The following is a 22043-nucleotide window of genomic DNA, read 5'->3' as shown; positions in this document are numbered from 1 at the left end:
CTGAGCATGACAGCTGCATAGAAATACATGACGCTGTTATGCTCCAGTCAGGAGAGCCGCCGGCCAGTCAGTGCGATCGTAGGCAATGTTATACGTCTGCATGACTGCACCCTAATAATATTAGCAAATACCTCCAATTAGAAATGTAGTATAGTTCTTCTGATTCACTGTCACTTACCTCATGTGCAGGGCATTGTTGTAGGTTAGGTATCCATGGTTACGGCCACTCATATAATGACACTGGTTAGCAGTCGTAATCATGAATACCTAAGCAAAGTCCTGCACATGGGGTAAGCAACATAGCGAATCAGAAGAACTGTATTTCTAATTGAAGGTATTTGTTATTATTGTTATTACACCTACTACATACTGGGATAGGATCTTGGAGATGGGAATACCCCTTTAAAGCTGCACTCTCTGATTTCCTATAGTGGCATATACAGTGTCTGTATATAGTATCAGTATGAAAAGTTAAAACTGGTTATTCGGTCTCAGCTTTCAATAAATACTTTGGTTAGACCACACATAAATATGTTCCTGGAGAATAGTCACCTAAGTGCCTATAAGACAACAAATCACCAAAGGTACAGGTAATAATGATCATTCCGCCTTGTCTTGTCACTGTCTGAGCAACGTACCAAATATTAGGGCGTCATTTGCATAACCTGAATGTCAAGGCTATTCACATGGGTTAATCTCAGACACGTACATGCTATTAGAGCTATTATTATCTGTGAGTAGCTGCAGACAAGCACACGAGAAGATTAATCTATAATTATGCTAAGCTGTTATAGACTGAGCACATATGTACACACTCCAATCATCTCACCGACGTAATGAAGTAATAAGACGTCACTGTAACCCTTAGCATGAAGTAGGCATATTACAGTTGTGCTCAAAAGTTTACATACCCCGGCAGAATTTTTCCTTTCTTGGCCTTGTTTCAGAGAATATGAATGATAACAAAAAAACTTTTCCCCATTCATGGTTATTGCTTGGGTGAAGCCATTTATTGTCAAACTACTGTGTCTTCTCTTTTTAAATCTTAATGACAACCAAAAACATCCAAAAGACCCTGATCAAAAGTTCACATACCCCAGTTCTTAATACCGTGTATTGCCCCCTCTAACATCAATGACAGCTTGAAGTCTTTTGTGGTAGTTTTGGATGAGGTTCTTTAATTTCTCAGATGGTAAAGCTGCCCATTCTTCTTGGCAAAAAGCCTTCAGTTCCTGTAAATTCCTGGGCTGTCTAGCATGAACTGCGCGCTTGAGATCTCCCCAGAGTGGCTCAATGATATTGAGGTCAGGAGACAGATGACCACTCCAGAACCTTCACTTTGTTCTGCTGTAGCCCATGACAGGTCGACTTGGCCTTGTGTTTTGGATCGTTGTCATGTTGGAACGTCCAAGTACGTCCCATGTGCAACTTCCGGGCTGATGAGTGCAAATTTGCCTCCAGTATTTGCTGATAACTTGCTGCATTCATCTTTCCTTCAACTTTTACCAAGTTTCCTGTGCTTTGTAGCTCACACATTCCCAAAACATCAGCGATCCACCTCCGTGCTTTACTGTAGGAATGGTGTTCCTTTCATCATAGGCCTTGTTGACCTCTCTCCAAATGTAACGTTTATGGTTGTGGCCAAAACGTTCAGTTTTGGTCTCATCACTCCAAATTACCTTGTACCAGAAGTTTTGAGGCTTGTCTTTGTGCTGTTTGGCGTATTGTAGAAGAGATACTTTGTGGCATTTGCACAGTAATGGCTTTCTTCTGGCGACTCGACCATGCAGCCCATTTTTCTTCAAGTGCCTCCTTTATTTTGCATCTTGAAACAGCCACACCGCTAGTTTTCAGAGGGTCCTGAATTTCAGCTGATGTTATTTGTGGGTTTTTCTTAGCATCCCGAACAATTTTCCTGGCAGTTGTGACCGAAATTTTTGTTGGTCTACCTGACCGTGGTTTGGTTTTTACAGAGCTCCTGATTTTCCATTTGTTAATCAGTTTGAATACTGCTGACTGGCATTATCAATTCCTTGGATATTTTTTTGTATCCCTTTCCTGTGTTATACAGTTCAACTACCTTTTCCTGTACATCCATTGACGATTCTTTAGCTTTCCCCATGACTCACAATCCAGAAACGTCAGTGGCTGGATGAAAGATGCAAGAGTCTGTCTGGATCCCAGAAACTCACTTAGCTTTTATGCACACACTTATTACAAGCAAACAGGTCACAGGTGAGGATGTTACCTTTAGTAGCCATTCAAACTCATTTGTATCAAATTCTGTGCATGCTATAAGGCCAAAATCACCAGGGTATGTGAACTTTTGATGAGGGTCATTTGGATGTTTTTGGTTGCCATTAAGATTTAAAAAGAGAAAACACAGTAGTCTGACAATAAATGGCTTCACCCAACCAATAACCATAAGTGGAGAAAAAGTTTTTTTGTTATCATTCATATTCTCTGAAACAAGGCCAAGAAAGGAAAAATTCTGCCGGGGTATGTAAACTTTTGAGCACAACTGTATGTATAGTGATCAGTAGATAGCAGAGCATTCATTAACCTTGGAAGGGCTCGTTCACATGATCGTACCTTCGATAGAAGTGCTATCCGTGAAAAAAACGGACCAATGTCCACTGTGATAAGCGATTTATTTCAATAAGTGAATCTGCTTGTAAACAGAAATCTCAGCAGTACTCGTTTCTTCTGAAAATCGGATAAGACTCGCTCATTCAAGTCTATGTGTGCGGAAAAAAAAAAATCAGATACTGTACAGAGCTACAGTATAGCATCCAATTTTTATGGATATTTTTAATTTTGTAACATAGGAAACTATAAATGCTCCTGTAAATAATTAACAGCTGCTGCTGTAAAAAGATGGATTGTATACAGAAGACAAGTGAGAAAAAAATCATCCCACTTTTCTGAATGAAACTCTGAAAGATTTTTTTTTTGTGAATCTAGCCTAATACAGAGCGAGCAAAAAAATAAATAAATGCATCAACCTGTGACAATACAAATTGTGGTAAAGCGACTTGCTCGGCTCTCCAAAGGCAGACACAGGACACACGGTTCGGGTTAACTTCCTGCTGGTTGATTCTGTGGCATAAACTTCCAGCAGTGTCCCATAAAAATTAAACAGGCCCTCTCGGGGTGAACGGGAAAAACAAAAAGATAAGGTATGATAGAGTCCATTAGCAAGCAAGGCTCTGCCTGATCTGGGTAGCAGATAAAGTCTAAGCAAACATCAGTCCTCTGGTGTTGCTATCTGGCTTCAGCCAAACACAGCCTGGAGACTTCACTCTCCAGACCACACACTACACAGAGAAAACTACTGGTGAGTATTTAACCTGCTCAACCACACCCTGAGGGGAGGTAGGGGAATGGCCTCCCACCCTCTTTGCCATTCCCATAAAACCACACCCTTTAAGAGAGTTAACCCCCAGCACATAACATGCTGGCAGAAAATTTGTAGGTTTCAGTTCACATAGGCAAACAACCTGAGTGACACATACCTCCCCTCGTATATCATAAAAGTGAATGTCACAAAAAGCAATAACTGTCCACAGTATAAAGAGGTGTAACATTTTTTCTTGTTCGGATATTCAAATAATTCATTATTGCACCTTTTTTCATGAAACATGGGGCCTAATTTTTAAGTTATTTTTATACACTTTTTTTAATCAATATTTTGTGATATTGGTGGGTAAATAAAAGGAAATGTGTGATTTTTTTCCCCATGACCATGAAGAACAAAACAATACATTTTAAAAATTGTTACCATAACCGTAAATTATTTTCATATATTGCAGACTTTCTTTTTCTCGATGAGGGTGGGGCTAATAACAGGAATTTAGATTGGCCTTGGCCAATTCTGCTTCCCGTTTTTTTATTTATTGTTCACAAATTGTGCTCCCCATAAGGTCATAAAAGACCTTTGGGGGATGTGTCAACACTTAACTAGTTGATGACCGGACCATTTTTCCCCCATTCCTGAGAAGGCACACTTTAGGATTTTACCGTACATGCACTTTTAACGTCTCTTTAATTTTTTTTCGTTTGGGTATTCAAATGATTTTTGCCCCTTTTTTTCGCGACACATGGGGCTTCATATTTTATTTATCCTTTCTTTTTTATTTTATTTTTGCTATTTTTTATTTATTTTATTTTTTTCATGTACTTTTTAAACACTGTGCCCCATATGAGGTCTTAAACCCTTTTTACATATTAATACATTTTTTTTTTTTTTTACTCATGATTTTCGGTTAACTAGGGATGGCATACTAGCCCCAGTTACAGGGGAATGTCAGCCTCCTGCCTGCATAGCAGAGGAGGCTGAGTCTCCCGGTACTTAGCAACTCCTGTCCCCTCCTTACACCCTACGATCATATTACCACAGGGTCCGGTGGAGGAAGCACTGTCAGTGCTTACTAATCTGGATCAGCACTGTGTATATAGGGATCAAGAAGGTAAACATAGCAATAAATCATGTTCTTTTTTTTAATCTGCATTCCCATGACAGCGCTTTCTATTCTCTGCTAGAGAAGGTAAAAATGGTAATAAACCTGACAGCCAGCTCCACACTCCCGCAGTTGCATAAAGTTGTGCAGCTGGCTCTACTATGGAGTGACATTTAAGAAGGTCACTGCGAAGTAGAACGTAGATTTTCCAAACACTTATAGTTTATGGATGGTCCAGAAATAGTTAAAAAAGGTTTAGGCAAAAAAAATTATCATATATGCAAACGATAGATAATATATGTGATCATTGGGGGTCCGAAAGCTGTGACCGTCAGAGACCCAGAAAAAGGGGGTCCTAAAGTCCACAGAGCAATAGTATGTACGTGTGACCACCTCTTCAGTCGTGGTCTATGGGAGCATTGGTCATGCATGTAAACTACCCCTTCCACACACTCAAAGCTGAGTGGAGTGGTGGTCGCACATGTATACTACAGCTACCCTTTATCGTATCTTGACTATCATACACTTGTTACCCATCCTGTGGTTTGATGATAATTATTGTTTATGGGACAACCCCTATAAAACATTGTTTATGCATTGCAGCAGAGCCAGGTAGGGCAGGGTTAAGTCCAAGCTCTGCAGAATTTGATTAGATGCGCCTGCCTAGCTTTTTTTTTTTTTTTTTTTTACTACAACCAGGGCCTGTGTTCACTAGGGGTGGCAGTCTGCTGGATGAAGAAGAGTCGAGTGTGCTGATGGTGAGTGTCCAGCCAAAATGGGAGCAGTAGCTGATATAAAGAGACGTGCTGGGGTCTCTCTCTGAATGGAGATTTCATGGGTCAGCTAGGAAAGCTGCAGCCTATTCAATGTAAACTGTTCCGGGAGGTGAACTCTTCTTGGAAGCTGCTGAATCTCAGGCTGAAGGAGATACTTAGACTGGGGAGATCGGGCCTCTTCTGTGTATGAAGTTTGCTCCGGGAAAAAGTACTGTAATCTGTGCGGGTGAGCCCCCTCTGGCATATGTGCCCTGCTAAATTAACAGTTTATTTGCCGTGATACCTTTGTGCCCTGAAGAGGCTGTTTTTCAGTTTTGAATCCCTAAGAGTTTTATGAAAGCAATAAATCTGCACCTGTTTGGACCAAACCACATTGCCTGGGTGAACGCTGCCTAATGCCTACCTCATAGCGTGAAATTATATCCCTAAATTATAATGTCATAGATGTTTCATATGCAGCCTTGATGAATGCAGACTTTTTGTTCCTCTTGCTAAAAAAACCCCACAGCAACCAATGCTGGAACTTCGTCTGTAAAAAGAGCAATCTGTCACCTGAAAAGAGTATCAAGCTCTGCTTCCCGCTGCCTCTCCAGGTGTAGCTGCTCTTCAATGACACGTTTCATCCATGCGGCATCTGCGGCTGCCTGCTCCCGCCTAGCTGAGTGCGAGCGCTGCTCCTCATCTTCTTTACTGATGAGGGCAGCTAGTATCTTCATGTCCATTTCCTAAGAGAACAAGGCAGAACGATGCTGAGCTGCGTGTGAATTGTCTGACCCAGCATTTTTGTTAGCGTATGCACTTGTAATGAATCTGGTGCAAACTTCACTGCAGGATCGACAGGAGCACAGTTCAATATTAACCATAAAAAGCCAAACTATTTCTGGTCTTCAGGACCACACAACATTTTACGATTTTTCATCCGTGCTGGTCCGAATAAGATTTTACAGTAAATATACTACTCATATCATAGATGCTGTGATGATGTGTGATCAGTGAACTAGTTAAAGGGTTGGCCAGGCACCATATCATGCCCTGACCAAGGGCGTGGTGAAATACAACTATACGCCGGATGGCAACTGGCCAAGGTATCTGTACAAAGTTCAGTAAGTATGGGTCCTATTCTAAGGAATGAAAATCATACACAACACTTGCTGGGTGTTAAACATAAGCCTTGGCAATAATACCACCCAGTGTGCAGTTGGACCTCTCCATGTCAGGTGTCAAGGTGGGAGATACGTTTAACTGCTCTAATTAGGTCCATTCTCAGTATTTGTTGTGAGAGAGCAGGGGAAAACTTTACAGCTGCCTCCTGCCACAGATATATAGGTACACTTAGCTTAATTACACTGATGTACTATCAAATCAAGGTTAAAGGGTTAATAAATGTCCACAATCCTATTGAATGTTTCTGTATAACCTGTACCAGCTTTGGTTGGGTATAAATGTTATTAGTGGGCCAACCCCATGAAGGGATCTGTCAAAGCAAGTCTTTCCATGGTCACTTGGATTCTTCATACTGTGATTTGGTGTGTTATATAACTGCTGTTCTGTCATTAATTAATTAGGGGGAAGACATCTTGGCTTTAGTATAAAGTCTAAGAACATATCCATTTTAAGGCCAAAGCGAGAAAACATTGCTTGACAAATTATAAAAAAATGCCCTGCAATTTGTACGTATGACACCTCTCTTACCAGTTCTTCTTGCACCATTTGGGCTCTTCTCTTCATCTGTGCCGTGTATTGCCGACTCAGGAAGTGACTAAAAAGATCATAAAAATGTAATGAATATACAACCGCCTAGTCCACTTGACTAACCGTGAGCGACGGCTTCTTCACTGAATTCCAGTAAGTGTCAGCTCAAGGGTGTAATGATGCATGATTTGACCCTATTAAGATTATAAAGATTGGCACAGGTGCCACGGTTCCTCGGCTCACAGTATAGCAGAGTTTTGTGCTTTTTTCTTTGACTTCTTGTTCATACCGTTACTCCTGTCTTACCCTGTCATACTGATTGTGTCCTAGCCCTCGGCAATAGTCTTTTCCTACAACATTATTCCTCAGCCTCCGTTCGCAGCTTGGAAACGCCATCCAAAGTGGGGATGCTTAGGAAAGGCCATCAAATGTGTGATCGGTGATGGCCTGACACACACCACTCCACAGATGAACAAAACCAATAAATCAAGATGATCATAATATGGGGGTGATCATCTGATCCAAGAGATCATAGGGGTCAACATTTGCAGGACAAGTGCCTGTTGGTAAGTGTGGACAACAGCTCAGCCCCAATCAATTGAAGACACAGCCTCAGGATAACAGATGTCACACTATCCGTACGGCGGTGAGGAGGCCACTTTATTCAGCTTAGAGTGCGAGGTCCCGGGGTCAAGCTGATTACTGATATCTGATTAATGTTCAATTCTCTAGAGAATAAATCCAAATATTTAGGTTGCAGAATCGCATAACTTTATATTAGTGAAAAGTGAATTCAGATGATGCTTGTGAAATAAAGCCAGGGTGTATTTGAAATAAGTTCAGCTTTAATGTAAAGGCACTCGGCACAGAAAGATTGTTCAAACCAAGTTCTGCCGCTCAGGGCTTCACGGCAGGGCCAATAATTTAAGTCACCATCCCACTTGCTTGTTTTCCATCTATCTCTATCCCCCTCTTCTTTGATTAAGCTTCATAGAGCCAGAGAAGGGTGGAGACAGATGAAAACCAAGCAGGTGGGAAGGTGTATATAAATGAGTGGTCCCGCCGTGAAGCACCGAGCGCCTGTTCTTTGTGTGAACAGTCATTCTGTGCCAACAGATTCCCTTTAAAATGGTCACCATTGGTTTTAGATACAGATTTTATTGTACAATGCTTCTAATACAGAAAAAAAAGAAAGACAAAAACAAAATACACAAATACCGAAAAGTAAATGGATAAATCGCACAGTGCATAAAAATAATGATAAATAATAAAGGGTATTTAGTTAATTTTGATCAAAATAATGTAAAAGTCATCCCGCCACGTCACGGCAACCCTTATGGGACAGTCTTAACTCTAATATTAAAACCTTACCATTTGTCAAGTGACATACATATGGATAATGGCAGAGAGACTGAACCCTTAGTAGAAGCATGAACCTGAGAAGCAGAATGAATCTTTCAGTTCAGACAAAGGGCGGCCACACCCTTATATGCACTAAAGCACATTAAACTACAAAGAAAAAACCTGGGAGTCTGGACTGAAACATAAATTGATGTGCATGCATGCTTTTGTCTTTGTTTTTTTTCTGTCTAATGGCTTTATGTGAACATGCATTCACATTTTGCATGCACATCAATTTACATCCATATGTATATCCATATGTATGTCACTTGACAAATGGTAAGGCTTTAATATTAGTTAGGACTGTCCCATAAGGATTGCCGTGACGTGGCGAGATGGCTTTTACATTATTTTGATCAAAATTAATGTTAACTAAATACCCTTTATTATTTATCATTATTTTTATGCACTGTACGATTTAACCATTTACTTTTAGGTATTTGTGTATTTTGCTTTTGTCTTTGTTTTTTTTCTGTCTAATGGCCTTATGTGAACATGCATTTACATTTTGCATGCACATCAATTTACTTTTCAGTTCAGACTCCCAGGTTTTTTCAATGCTTCTAATACAGCAGAAGAAGAACAGTCCAGCAACTCCCACTGTGGCACTCACCCAAGTTCTGACTTTTTCCTCCGTTCCTCAGTTTTCCTCCTCTCTTCCTGAAGCTCCTCTACTTCCCACTGTTGTCTCAATAAGGCTTCCTGTTCTTTCTTTAACTTTTGAGCCTAAGTGATGAAGAGAGTTAGTGATAATTAGGCGTGTTGCATTAGGTATCTGACTATGGTTACTCCATTGCCAAGAGCAGTTGAAAAAAAAATCAATGTAATGGTTAAAGCCGCCTGTTACTGCAATAACTGAAAATATAAGCTCTGTAATGAAGGCAATAAATGATATGGAGCTACACATCAGTAATCAGATTTCATTTCATTTTCTAAACTAATTATAAGTTGCAATAAAAATTGCTTTATTACTTTATTACATGCAAAATAAAAAATAATGCAGCTCTGCAAATGTCATGTCATTTCCTGTGTATAGCTCCTATGCAGACCTATGACCTGGATTGAAAGATGTTGACTCAGTCCTATAAGATAACCAGAGAGTCTCCAAGAGTTTGGATGGAATTTTCCCATAAATTAGAAGAATTAAAATCTGGGTCTTTCCATACCCCTCAGTCATTTTTATCTGTCATGGTCTCTGACATCTCACCTCCACATCCCTGAACTTAAGCTCCTCCATTTGCTGCCGTAGGACCCCAGCGCGTTCCTTTTCCGCTTGACGGCGTCTCTCCTCTTCCTTTTTGATTCTTTCCAGGGCCTCTTTCCTAGCGAGCTCATACTGGTTTTCAAATCGCTTTTTCACTTCCTCTTCAATTATTTTTTCCTACAAGGAAAAATATTGAATTGCAGTCACATTTTTGCAATTGACCTTGAAGAAAAATCTCAAGAAAGAAACTGCACTAAACCACTTATAATAAAAGTCAAATTGCAATAAATCAGAATAAAGGGCCTAACACTCACCTGATCCTTCTCTGTGACCTGCTCTTCCCAGGCATCAACCACGTGCTTTTTATGTAAACTGGATTCCACCTGCATTGAAATTCATAATGTAGAAGATGTGATTTTCTAATAAGAGAAATAAGCACAATCAAAGCATATGCAGCTCTGTGCACATATAGGCCAACGAAAAACTATCCATATCAAACATATACATGTAAAAAAGTGAATATAGGCTCTCAATCTACATGTATACCAAAAGTCAGCTCTGCCATGCTCGTTGGTACCCAGATGCCATCATTTTTGCATGTTTCTACACTGCAAGGAGACTGTTAAGCCAGTTCCTCTATTAGGCTGGTAGTGCTAAAAGGGATATTCTCAACTTGCCTTCATGAGCACACTGCTTCCCGGCCTCCTGCTTGCTGTGAGAGGCACGCTTCTGATTTTTTGACTGTCTGGTCCAGCGCCATGGTCGTGCCACTGGCCCAAACTGTGCACTCTCTGATGCTGCAGAGACAGCTTTATCTCTGCAGCATTAGAGAAGTGTAAGTGGCACTGAAGGTGGCCAGATCCAGCATCCAGCCAGCTGATAAGCTCTGTAGCAAACAGCTAATAAGTGCTGAGCTCCTTATCTAGAAATCTAGCCACTGCTGATAGATGACAGAAGTGGCCGGTAACCAAGGTAATGAGCAGTAAATAACAGAATTAAAAATCCCACCGTTTTCCATCTATTTATGATGGAAGTGCCGACATCGCTGGAACGGCACCAACACGGGGGGTGAGTATAAGCTTTTTTTATTTTATCGGGGTAAACAATTAGATCAAGGAGGGGTTGTCCTAGTAGTGGACAACCACTTTAAGGTTGACATACACATTAGACAATTATCAGCCAGGACCAGCTAAAAATATATGAAGACGTCGGGACAGTTGCTCTCAGGAAAAGTAAGACACCACTAGTGTGTCTGGCAGCAGCTTACTCCCCTCTCCCCATTGAGAACACATCAAAGGGAGGAAAACCTGTTGCTATTATTTATTTTTTTTCTTTCATTTTATTTATACACTGTGCCCCCTATAAGGTCTTAAAAGACCTTTGGAGAAGGGGGCATTTTAACATAACATATTAATGCATTTTTTTTCTTTTGCTAATTTCCCTCTGTAGCTGGGGCTGGTAGATTAGCTCCAGCTACAGGGAAATTTCAATCTCCAGCCTGCAAAGCAGAGCCGACTGGATTTTCTAGGCCCCTGCTGCTCCTGTTCCTCCTTGCACCCAATGATCACATGTTCACTGGCCACGAAGGAGGAGGAATGGTCAGTCCTTCCTAACCTGTATACACAAGCACTGGTTCACCGCTGTGTATACAGAGATTGAGAAGGTAGACATGATAATAACCATGTTTATCTTCTTATCTGGGAAGTCTGGCTGTGTCTGACAGCACCTTCCCTCCCCACAGCTACATGATCTAGTTCTAGGTGCTTTGAGTGCATTGACGTTTTAGAACGTCAGTGCAGGGATAAGTGTGGACCACCCGGATGTTTAAAGTCTATAGGCAGTACAGAAGTAGTTAAAGGGAAGCAGTCGGTAAAATTGTCTATAGGAAAGCAGAAGTACTACAAAATAGAGCAGGGTAACACATTTCCAAGTATACCTATTCCACTGTCATCTAGTGCTCTGAAATGTGTATTTTATTCATATACAAATTAGAATGTGCACTTGCAGTCCTCAGTAGCTCTGCTGTATAACATCACTTCTGCTCTCCACTGTTAACCAAGAAGCAGAGACAGAGCTGACAGAGCGCACTTGCAAACCTAATTTGCATGTCAATAAAATACAAATTTTAGCTCAAGGATGAGAACAGAATATGTATTCTTGGAGATGTGTTACTCTGCCCTATTCTGCAGTACATTAGGTTTCTTAAAGGGGTTGTCTGGTCTAAAATGAATAATCTGCAATCACACTGTGTGACTGCAGACTTTTGAATCCCCCCAGATCACAAACTGTGCACGGCCGTCTAGTGGCTGTCTTGAACATCACCCCCCTGTTGGAGGGATTCAAAAGTCTGCAGTCACACAGAGTGACTGCAGACTTCATTTTACACCGGAAAATCCCTCTAATGAAAGGGAATCTGCTAACAGGATTTCACCATCAAACTATGTATATGTACATGTGGCCGTTTCAAAAACAAGGCCACTCCTCCGTTACTGAGAAATCAGCATTTGAACTCATATGCAAATGAGGCTGAAGGACTATGGTAGATCTGAAGCCTTTGTCACTCCAGCTCTATTCCCCGCCTCCTCCTGTTTGTCTCACAGACTCCATTGTGTGTGACTTCAGGCAAAGAAGCCCTCATTCAAGCAAGAGGTGGCGCTCCGCACAAAATAGAATCGGAGTGACAGAGGCTTCAGATCTACCATAGCTCTTTAGCCTCGTTTGCATATCAATGTAAAAGCTGGTTTCTCAGTAACAGACTGGCTATATAAAGCTCTTGCTGGACTTCTCTTTTAAAGAGCTATATGCGCATATAAGTAGTTTGGGGTGCAAAATCCTACTGATACATTCCCTTTAAGCACAAGCACTATTTTTAGTCAATATCTCTTTTACGAAAACACTGAAAAGGAAGAAGTTAGGCTTTTACCTCACGCAGCTTCATATTATTATTCTTCCACTGCTCGAATAGTAACTCCTCCGCGAGCTAGGAAACAACATTTTGAGTGTCAATTCATGATTTCATCTTTTTAGTAACTTCACTGATTTGAGTAAGGATGAACAATGGTAGGAAACCTTTTTCCTTCTTTCCTCCCGTGCCGACCTCAGCTCATCAGCCTTCTCCCTCATGCTAGTGATATCAGGATCCCTGTTTTGTGCGAGGTCCCGAAGTTCCTCCTCGAGTAAATCTCGTTCTTCCTGTAACAGTTTGCGAAGCTCTTCTCTTCGTCGCTCCAAGTTCCTTTTTTTCTCCTCTTTCTGCTTTTCTCGATGGTAAGCGTTCATACTAAAGAAAGTATATCAAATCATTTTCAGATACCCACAGGTGCATCTCACTAAATTAGATCATCAAAAAGTTAATTTATTTCAGTTCTTCAATACAAAAAGTGAAACTCCTATATTATATAGAGTCATTACAAACAGAGTGATCTATGTCAAGTGTTTATTTCTGTTAATGTTGATGATTATGGCTTACAGCCAATGAAAACACAAAAGTCAATATCTCAGTAAATTAGAATAATTAACAAAAATCACCTGCAAAGGCTTCCTAAGCATTTAAAAGGGTCTCTTAGTCTGTTTCAGTAGGCTCCACAATCATGGGGAAGACTGCTGACTTGACAGATGTCCGGAAGGCAGTCACTGACAATCTCCACAAGGTCCCAGAGTTCCAATTTTCATTTGGAAATCAAGGTCCCAGAGTCTGGAGGAAGAGTGGAGAGGCCACAATCCAAGCTGCTTGAGGTCTAGTGTGAAGTTTCCACAATCAGTGATGGTTTGGGGAGCCATGTCATCTGCTGGTGTAGGTCCACTGTGTTTTATCAAGACCAAAGTCAGCGCAGACGTCTACCAGGAAATTTTAGAGCACTTCATGCTTCCCTCTGCCGACAAGCTTTTTGGAGATGGAAATGTCATTCTCCAGCAGGACTTGGCACCTGTCCACACTGCCAAAAGTACCAATACCTGGTTTAAAAACAACAGTATCACTGTGCTTGATTGGCCAGCAAACTCGCCTGATCTTAACCTCATAGAGAATCTATGGGGTATTGTCAAGAGGAAGATGAGAGACAAAAGACCCAACAATGCAGACGAGCTAAAGGCTGCTATCAAGCAATCTGGGCTTCCATAACACCTCAGCAGTGCCACAGGCTGATCGCCTCCATGCCACATTGATGTAGTAATTGATGCAGAAAAAGCCCTGACCAAGTATTGAGTGCATTTACTGAACATACATTTTGGATTTTAAAAACATTTTTCAAGCTGTTGTTATAAAATATTCTAATTTACTGAGATAATGACTTTTGTGTTTTCATTGGCTGTAAGCCATAATCAACATTAACAGAAATAAACACTTGAAATAGATCACTCTGTCTGTAATGACTCTATATAATATGAGTTTCACTTTTTGTATTGAAGAACTGAAATAAATTAACTTTTTGATGATATTCTAATTTAGTGAGATGCACCTGTATATTCACTATTGAACTCCAGAAGCTCTCAGGACAGATCTCTGTGTGCAGTGTGCTGACATATTGCATAACATAGTTATTAGAAGTTGCGGAATAATAAATGAGCCAAGAGCAATACAATCCATATTAATAGGTATGAAAGGTCCCGACGTAGCTAGGTGCATCAATGTAATGTAACATTTATCTAGTCATGTGAGCTATTTTTTATATCACCACGTACCAATATCTCCTACCTGTAGATATACATCTTACGTTTTATAAATGCAGACAAACTCACATCATTACCTCTGTTCATACGAAATCCGCGAACTCCACTGGGCCTGTTTGCTGCTGCACACATCTGACTGTTTAAAATACCGGTTGGTCATGTCCCACTCATTACGGAATCGGGCCTCCTGCTCTCTGTGGCGTACTATCTGCTTCTCCAGCACCCTACTACGACTGTGCCACTGAGATGGGATTGTAGGTAATGCCATCTGGTAACAACAAAAAAAGACAAAGACATGAAAACCTGAGACTCCACTGCAATTATTCCTAAGAACACTAATTTCATGATAATCATGCACCCAAAACACGCTGCCAATCACAAGTTCGTCGGGTGAAAAGATCTTTTGGTTTGCACAAAAGATCATCGTTCTTGGCAATGCAACGCCTGTGTCATCTGCACTGCCGAGAACAATGGACGCCTATGTGTACTGATCATTCAATGCGCATTTCAAGCACGGTCTGCAGTAAAGCTATTAAATGACCGCTAATCAGCAAACAGGTAACTGACCAGCAGTTGTTTAGCACCCTTGGTCAGCTAGTGTAAATGGACCTTTAGTCTTGTATTGGTCATCACAATCCAGCAGCACTTGACTGGAGGGCGAAATTAAAGGGAATTTATCAGATGGTTTATGCGTACTAAACCGTCTATGGCTTCAGATAAAGGACTTTAAGCCATTTTCAAACATAGTTGTGGTGACAGATGAATTAATCAATGTAGAGAATATGGAGGTCTATTGTGTAAATGAATTGGCAAATGCTCCGAGGGTGGTCACAGTTGTGGCACATGCTCTAGCTGTCTACGCTACACCTTGTTTCCATGGCCTTGATGGACACTTCAACAACTGTGACATTGAGTGTGAACTGTACAGCGATCTGGCTCATGCAGACCCCAGTCATGGCGCATGCACAATACTCTACATGATCTTGGCAGTGGCACTGTTGTCTGCTGCATGGAGAGTAACACATAGGCAACATTTCCGTTTTAATCACAGTAATTGCCACAACAGTCTAGCAGGCTAACAAGGCCTAGAGGTGGCATTAGGTAGGGATTAGTTTTAAGTCTTAGAGCTCTTCCCAAAGCAGGGAATGCACATGGACAAGGAATGATGTTGCATCTGCCAGCTTATTGACTGAATTACCTCGACTTTGATATACAGTACTGTGAGCACAAAGGTACTGTATGTTTGAAAACGCCCTAAAGGGATTTCCTGACCCATCGAAAAAATAACAATATTGTGTAAGATCATATATCCTAACAGTGTGTAATGTACACTGTTAGGACTCCGCTCTGCAGCACTCGCCCTGCAATCCTTAGGACTTGGCAACCAAAATTGTTGAAAGACATCAACAATGTCAAGGCTACAAGTCCAGAGATCTTTATGTTGCTTTGTCCACAGTGCGCAACATAATCAAGAAGTTTACAATCCATGGCACTGTAGCTAATCTTCCAGGACGTGGACGGCAGAGAAAAATTAATAAACAGTTGCAACGCAGGATAGTCCGGATTGTGGATAAACATCCCCAATCTAGTTCCAAGGAAGTTCAAGCTGTCCTGCAGGCTCAGGGTGCATCAGTGTCAGCGCAAACATCTGTCGACATTTGAATGAAATGAAACTCTATGGCAGGAGACCCAGGAGGACCTCTTTGCTGGCACAGAGACATAAAAAGCTAGACTGCAGTTTGCCAAAATCCTTCTGGAAAACCATCTTGTGAACAGAGGAGACCAAGATAGAGCTGTTTAGTAAAGCACATCATTCTATTATTTACCAAAAACAGAATGAGGCTCACAAAGAAAAGAACAAAGTACCTACAGTCAAATATGGTGGAGGTTCAAAGATGTTTTGGGACTGCATTGCTGCCTCTGGCACTAGGTGCCTTGACTGTGTGCATTGCAACATGAAATCTGAAGATTACCAAAGGATTTTGAGTCACAATGTAGTGCCCAGTGTAAGAAAGCTAGGTTTGCGTCCTAGGTCATGGGTCTTCCAGCAGGACAATGGACAATGCCCTTAAACATACTTCAAGGAGCACCCAAAAATGGTCAGAGTCATAAATGGATGGAAACAAAGCACTGGAGAGTTCTGAAGTGGCCAGCAATGAGTCCGAATCTAAATCTCATTGAACAACTATGGAGAGATCTTAAAATTGCTGTTGGGAGAAGGCACCCTTCAAGTATGAGACAAACAGAAAAACTGATCAGCACATCCAGACTAGTGTGTACAGGTGCAAGAAGCTTGTTGATGGTTATAGGAAGTGATTGATTGCAGTTATTTATTCCAAAGGGAGTGCAACCAAATATTAAGTTGAAGGTGCCAACAATTTTGTCCGGACAATTTTTGGGGTTGTGTGTGAAATTCTGTCCAATCTGCCTTTTATTCTTTTTGTTGTTCCAATACACGCAAAGAAAATAAACCTGTATATAACAAAACCTGTGTAATTGCAATAATTTCCTGGGAGAAATATTTCATTTTCTGGAACAATTTCAAAAGTGCCAACACTTTTGGCCATGGCTGTATATGACATATAGTATATACATGGTACAGGTGTATACAGATCAGTACAATATAACACTGGTATATGACAGATATTTATACACCATAGAGATGAATAGACTATAACTCTAGTACATGATATATATCGCAATGATATATACAGATGAGTACAGCCCATGTATTAGTATATAAATGGGGACAGTCCACAGGGCCCCTGTCAGGACAAGCTAACATGCTTGACTTATGACAAGTCCCCGGCACTGCCCTGACCTTTAAGTGCAGCCATGCTGAGAGCTACTCACCTTCCTCTCCGGTCCTATGTACGTCGTATAACGGCCAGCAAGATTTGCAGTTCTGACTTCCTGTTCCGGTGTGTCTGGTCGCCATGGAGATGGCTGTGGCGCGGGGCTGCTGGCTGAGGCGGGGAAGGAGAACGTTACTGTCAGAAACCTCTTGATCGCATGGCGCCATCATGTCTAATGTGCCCGCCTGCCATACCTAATGTGCCCGCCATGTCTAATGTGCCCGCCTGCCATACCTAATGTGCCCGCCATGTCTAATGTGCCCGCCTGCCATACCTAATGTGCCTGCCATGTATAATATGCCCGCCTGCCATGTATAATGTGCCCGCCTGCCATACCTAATGTGCCCGCCTCCCATACCTAATGTGCCTGTCATGTATAATGTGCCCTCCAGCCATACCTAATGTGCCCGCCATGTCTAATGTGCCCGCCTGCCATACCTAATGTGCCTGCCATGTATAATGTGCCCTCCTGCCATACCTAATGTGCCCGCCTGCCATACCTAATGTGCCCACCTGCCATACCTAATATGCCCGCCTGCCATACCTAATGTGCCCACCTGCCATACCTAATGTGCCCACCTGCCATACCTAATGTGCCTGCCATAATATACCACAATGTGCCTGCCATGTATAATGTGCCTGCCTGCCATACCTAATGTGCCCACCTGCCATACCTAATGTGCCTGCCATAATATACCACAATGTGCCTGCCATGTATAATATGCCCGCCTGCCATGTATAATGTGCCCGCCTGCCATACCTAATGTGCCCGCCTGCCATACCTAATGTGCCTGTCATGTATAATGTGCCCTCCTGCCATACCTAATGTGCCTGCCTGCCATACCTGATGCGCCTGCCATGTATAATGTGCCTGCCTGCCATACCTAATGTGCCTGCCATGTATAATGTACCCTCCTGCCATACCTAATGTGCCTGCCTGCCATACCTAATGTGCCCGCCTGCCGTACCTAATGTGCCCACCAGCCATACCTAATGTGCCTGCCATAATATACCACAATGTGCCTGCCATGTATAATGTGCCCGCCTGCCATACCTAATGTGCCCGCCTGCCATACCTAATGTGCCTGTCATGTATAATGTGCCCTCCTGCCATACCTAATGTGCCTGCCTGCCATACCTGATGCGCCTGCCATGTCTAATGTGCCCGCCTGCCATACCTAATGTGGCTGCCATGTATAATGTGCCTGCCTGCCATACCTAATGTGCCTGCCATGTATAATGTGCCCTCCTGCCATACCTAATGTACCAGCCTGCCATACCTAATGTGCCCGCCTGCCATACCTAATGTGCCTGCCTGCCATACCTAATGTGCCCACCTGCCATACCTAATGTGCCCTCCTGCCATACCTAATGTGCCTGCCTGCCAAGCCTAATGTGCCTGCCATGCCTAATGTGCCCGCCTGCCATGCCTAATGTGCCCGCCTGCCATACCTAATGTGCCTGCCTGCCAAAGCCTAATGTGCCCGCCTGCCATACCTAATGTGCCTGCCTGCCATACCTAATGTGCCTGCCATGTATAATGTGCCCTCCTGCCATACCTAATGTGCCTGCCTGCCATACCTAATGTGCCCGCCTGCCATGTCTAATGTGCCCTCCTGCCATACCTAATGTGCCTGCCTGCCATACCTAATGTGCCTGCCATGTATAATGTGCCCTCCTGCCATACCTAATGTGCCCGCCTGCCATACCTAATATGCCCGCCTGCCATACCTAATGTGCCCACCTGCCATACCTAATGTGCCCACCTGCCATACCTAATGTGCCTGCCATAATATACCACAATGTGCCTGCCATGTATAATGTGCCTGCCTGCCATACCTAATGTGCCCACCTGCCATACCTAATGTGCCTGCCATAATATACCACAATGTGCCTGCCATGTATAATATGCCCGCCTGCCATGTATAATGTGCCCGCCTGCCATACCTAATGTGCCCGCCTGCCATACCTAATGTGCCTGTCATGTATAATGTGCCCTCCTGCCATACCTAATGTGCCTGCCTGCCATACCTGATGCGCCTGCCATGTATAATGTGCCTGCCTGCCATACCTAATGTGCCTGCCATGTATAATGTACCCTCCTGCCATACCTAATGTGCCTGCCTGCCATACCTAATGTGCCCGCCTGCCGTACCTAATGTGCCCACCAGCCATACCTAATGTGCCTGCCATAATATACCACAATGTGCCTGCCATGTATAATGTGCCCGCCTGCCATACCTAATGTGCCCGCCTGCCATACCTAATGTGCCTGTCATGTATAATGTGCCCTCCTGCCATACCTAATGTGCCTGCCTGCCATACCTGATGCGCCTGCCATGCCTAATGTGCCCGCCTGCCATACCTAATGTGGCTGCCATGTATAATGTGCCTGCCTGCCATACCTAATGTGCCTGCCATGTATAATGTGCCCTCCTGCCATACCTAATGTACCAGCCTGCCATACCTAATGTGCCCGCCTGCCATACCTAATGTGCCTGCCTGCCATACCTAATGTGCCCACCTGCCATACCTAATGTGCCCTCCTGCCATACCTAATGTGCCTGCCTGCCAAGCCTAATGTGCCTGCCATGCCTAATGTGCCCGCCTGCCATGCCTAATGTGCCCGCCTGCCATACCTAATGTGCCTGCCTGCCAAAGCCTAATGTGCCCGCCTGCCATACCTAATGTGCCTGCCTGCCATACCTAATGTGCCTGCCATGTATAATGTGCCCTCCTGCCATACCTAATGTGCCTGCCTGCCATACCTAATGTGCCCGCCTGCCATGTCTAATGTGCCCTCCTGCCATACCTAATGTGCCTGCCTGCCATACCTAATGTGCCTGCCATGTATAATGTGCCCTCCTGCCATACCTAATGTGCCCGCCTGCCATACCTAATGTGCCCGCCTGCCATGCCTAATGTGCCTGCCATAATATACCTAATGTGCCTGCCATGTATAATGTGTCCGCCTGCCATACCTAATGTGCCCGCCTGCCATACCTAATGTGCCTGCCATGTATAATGTGCCCTCCTGCCATACCTAATGTGCCTGCCTGCCATACCTGATGCGCCTGCCATGTATAATGTGCCCGCCATGTCTAATGTGCCCGCCTGCCATACCTAATGTGCCCGCCTGCCATACCTAATGTGCCTGCCTGCCATACCTAATGTGCCTGCCATGTATAATGTGCCCTCCTGCCATACCTAATGTGCCTGCCTGCCATACCTAATGTGCCCGCCTGCCATACCTAATGTGCCTGCTATGTATAATGTGCCCTCCTGCCATACCTAATGTGCCCGCCATGTCTAATGTGCCCGCCTGCCATACCTAATGTGCCCGCCATGTCTAATGTGCCCGCCTGCCATACCTAATGTGCCTGCCATGTATAATATGCCCGCCTGCCATGTATAATGTGCCCGCCTGCCATACCTAATGTGCCCGCCTCCCATACCTAATGTGCCTGTCATGTATAATGTGCCCTCCTGCCATACCTAATGTGCCCGCCATGTCTAATGTGCCCGCCTGCCATACCTAATGTGCCTGCCATGTATAATGTGCCCTCCTGCCATACCTAATGTGCCCGCCTGCCATACCTAATGTGCCCACCTGCCATACCTAATATGCCCGCCTGCCATACCTAATGTGCCCACCTGCCATACCTAATGTGCCCACCTGCCATACCTAATGTGCCTGCCATAATATACCACAATGTGCCTGCCATGTATAATGTGCCTGCCTGCCATACCTAATGTGCCCACCTGCCATACCTAATGTGCCTGCCATAATATACCACAATGTGCCTGCCATGTATAATATGCCCGCCTGCCATGTATAATGTGCCCGCCTGCCATACCTAATGTGCCCGCTTGCCATACCTAATGTGCCTGTCATGTATAATGTGCCCTCCTGCCATACCTAATGTGCCTGCCTGCCATACCTGATGCGCCTGCCATGTATAATGTGCCTGCCTGCCATACCTAATGTGCCTGCCATGTATAATGTATCCTCCTGCCATACCTAATGTGCCTGCCTGCCATACCTAATGTGCCCGCCTGCCGTACCTAATGTGCCCACTAGCCATACCTAATGTGCCTGCCATAATATACCACAATGTGCCTGCCATGTATAATGTGCCCGCCTGCCATACCTAATGTGCCCGCCTGCCATACCTAATGTGCCTGTCATGTATAATGTGCCCTCCTGCCATACCTAATGTGCCTGCCTGCCATACCTGATGCGCCTGCCATGCCTAATGTGCCCGCCTGCCATACCTAATGTGGCTGCCATGTATAATGTGCCTGCCTGCCATACCTAATGTGCCTGCCATGTATAATGTGCCCTCCTGCCATACCTAATGTACCAGCCTGCCATACCTAATGTGCCCGCCTGCCATACCTAATGTGCCTGCCTGCCATACCTAATGTGCCCACCTGCCATACCTAATGTGCCCTCCTGCCATACCTAATGTGCCTGCCTGCCAAACCTAATGTGCCTGCCATGCCTAATGTGCCCGCCTGCCATGCCTAATGTGCCCGCCTGCCATACCTAATGTGCCTGCCTGCCAAAGCCTAATGTGCCCGCCTGCCATACCTAATGTGCCTGCCTGCCATACCTAATGTGCCTGCCATGTATAATGTGCCCTCCTGCCATACCTAATGTGCCTGCCTGCCATACCTAATGTGCCCGCCTGCCATGTCTAATGTGCCCTCCTGCCATACCTAATGTGCCTGCCTGCCATACCTAATGTGCCCGCCTGCCATACCTAATGTGCCTGCCTGCCATACCTAATGTGCCTGCCATGTATAATGTGCCCTCCTGCCATACCTAATGTGCCCGCCTGCCATACCTAATGTGCCCGCCTGCCATGCCTAATGTGCCTGCCATAATATACCTAATGTGCCTGCCATGTATAATGTGTCCGCCTGCCATACCTAATGTGCCCGCCTGCCATACCTAATGTGCCTGCCATGTATAATGTGCCCT

At 43.8% G+C, this 22043-nt stretch overlaps 1 protein-coding gene across 1 annotated transcript in view; it reads right to left on the bottom strand.

Moving 5' to 3' along the window:
• The window catches only part of TCHP (trichoplein keratin filament binding), a 40735-nt gene extending 23543 nt beyond the window's left edge, over nucleotides 1–17192 (bottom strand). Inside the window, exons 1-9 of the mRNA XM_073672846.1 lie at nucleotides 17055–17192; nucleotides 14279–14469; nucleotides 12603–12813; nucleotides 12457–12513; nucleotides 9848–9916; nucleotides 9537–9710; nucleotides 8943–9055; nucleotides 6929–6995; nucleotides 5789–5961 (exon numbers count right to left, since the gene is read on the bottom strand). Coding sequence (XP_073528947.1) covers nucleotides 5789–5961; nucleotides 6929–6995; nucleotides 8943–9055; nucleotides 9537–9710; nucleotides 9848–9916; nucleotides 12457–12513; nucleotides 12603–12813; nucleotides 14279–14469 — 1055 coding nt within the window. The 5' untranslated portion in view covers nucleotides 17055–17192. The remainder of the gene's footprint in view (nucleotides 1–5788; nucleotides 5962–6928; nucleotides 6996–8942; nucleotides 9056–9536; nucleotides 9711–9847; nucleotides 9917–12456; nucleotides 12514–12602; nucleotides 12814–14278; nucleotides 14470–17054) is intronic.
• Between the last annotated feature and the right edge of the window lie 4851 nt (nucleotides 17193–22043).

Source organism: Phyllobates terribilis, unplaced genomic scaffold, assembly GCF_046119375.1.
Source record: "Phyllobates terribilis strain yellow unplaced genomic scaffold, ASM4611937v1 Scaffold_1__5_contigs__length_1240528914, whole genome shotgun sequence".
In the NCBI taxonomy this organism is placed as follows: domain Eukaryota; kingdom Metazoa; phylum Chordata; class Amphibia; order Anura; family Dendrobatidae; genus Phyllobates; species Phyllobates terribilis.
The sequence above is the reverse complement of the archived record's forward strand: the minus strand, read 5'-3'. Positions and strand labels throughout refer to the sequence as shown.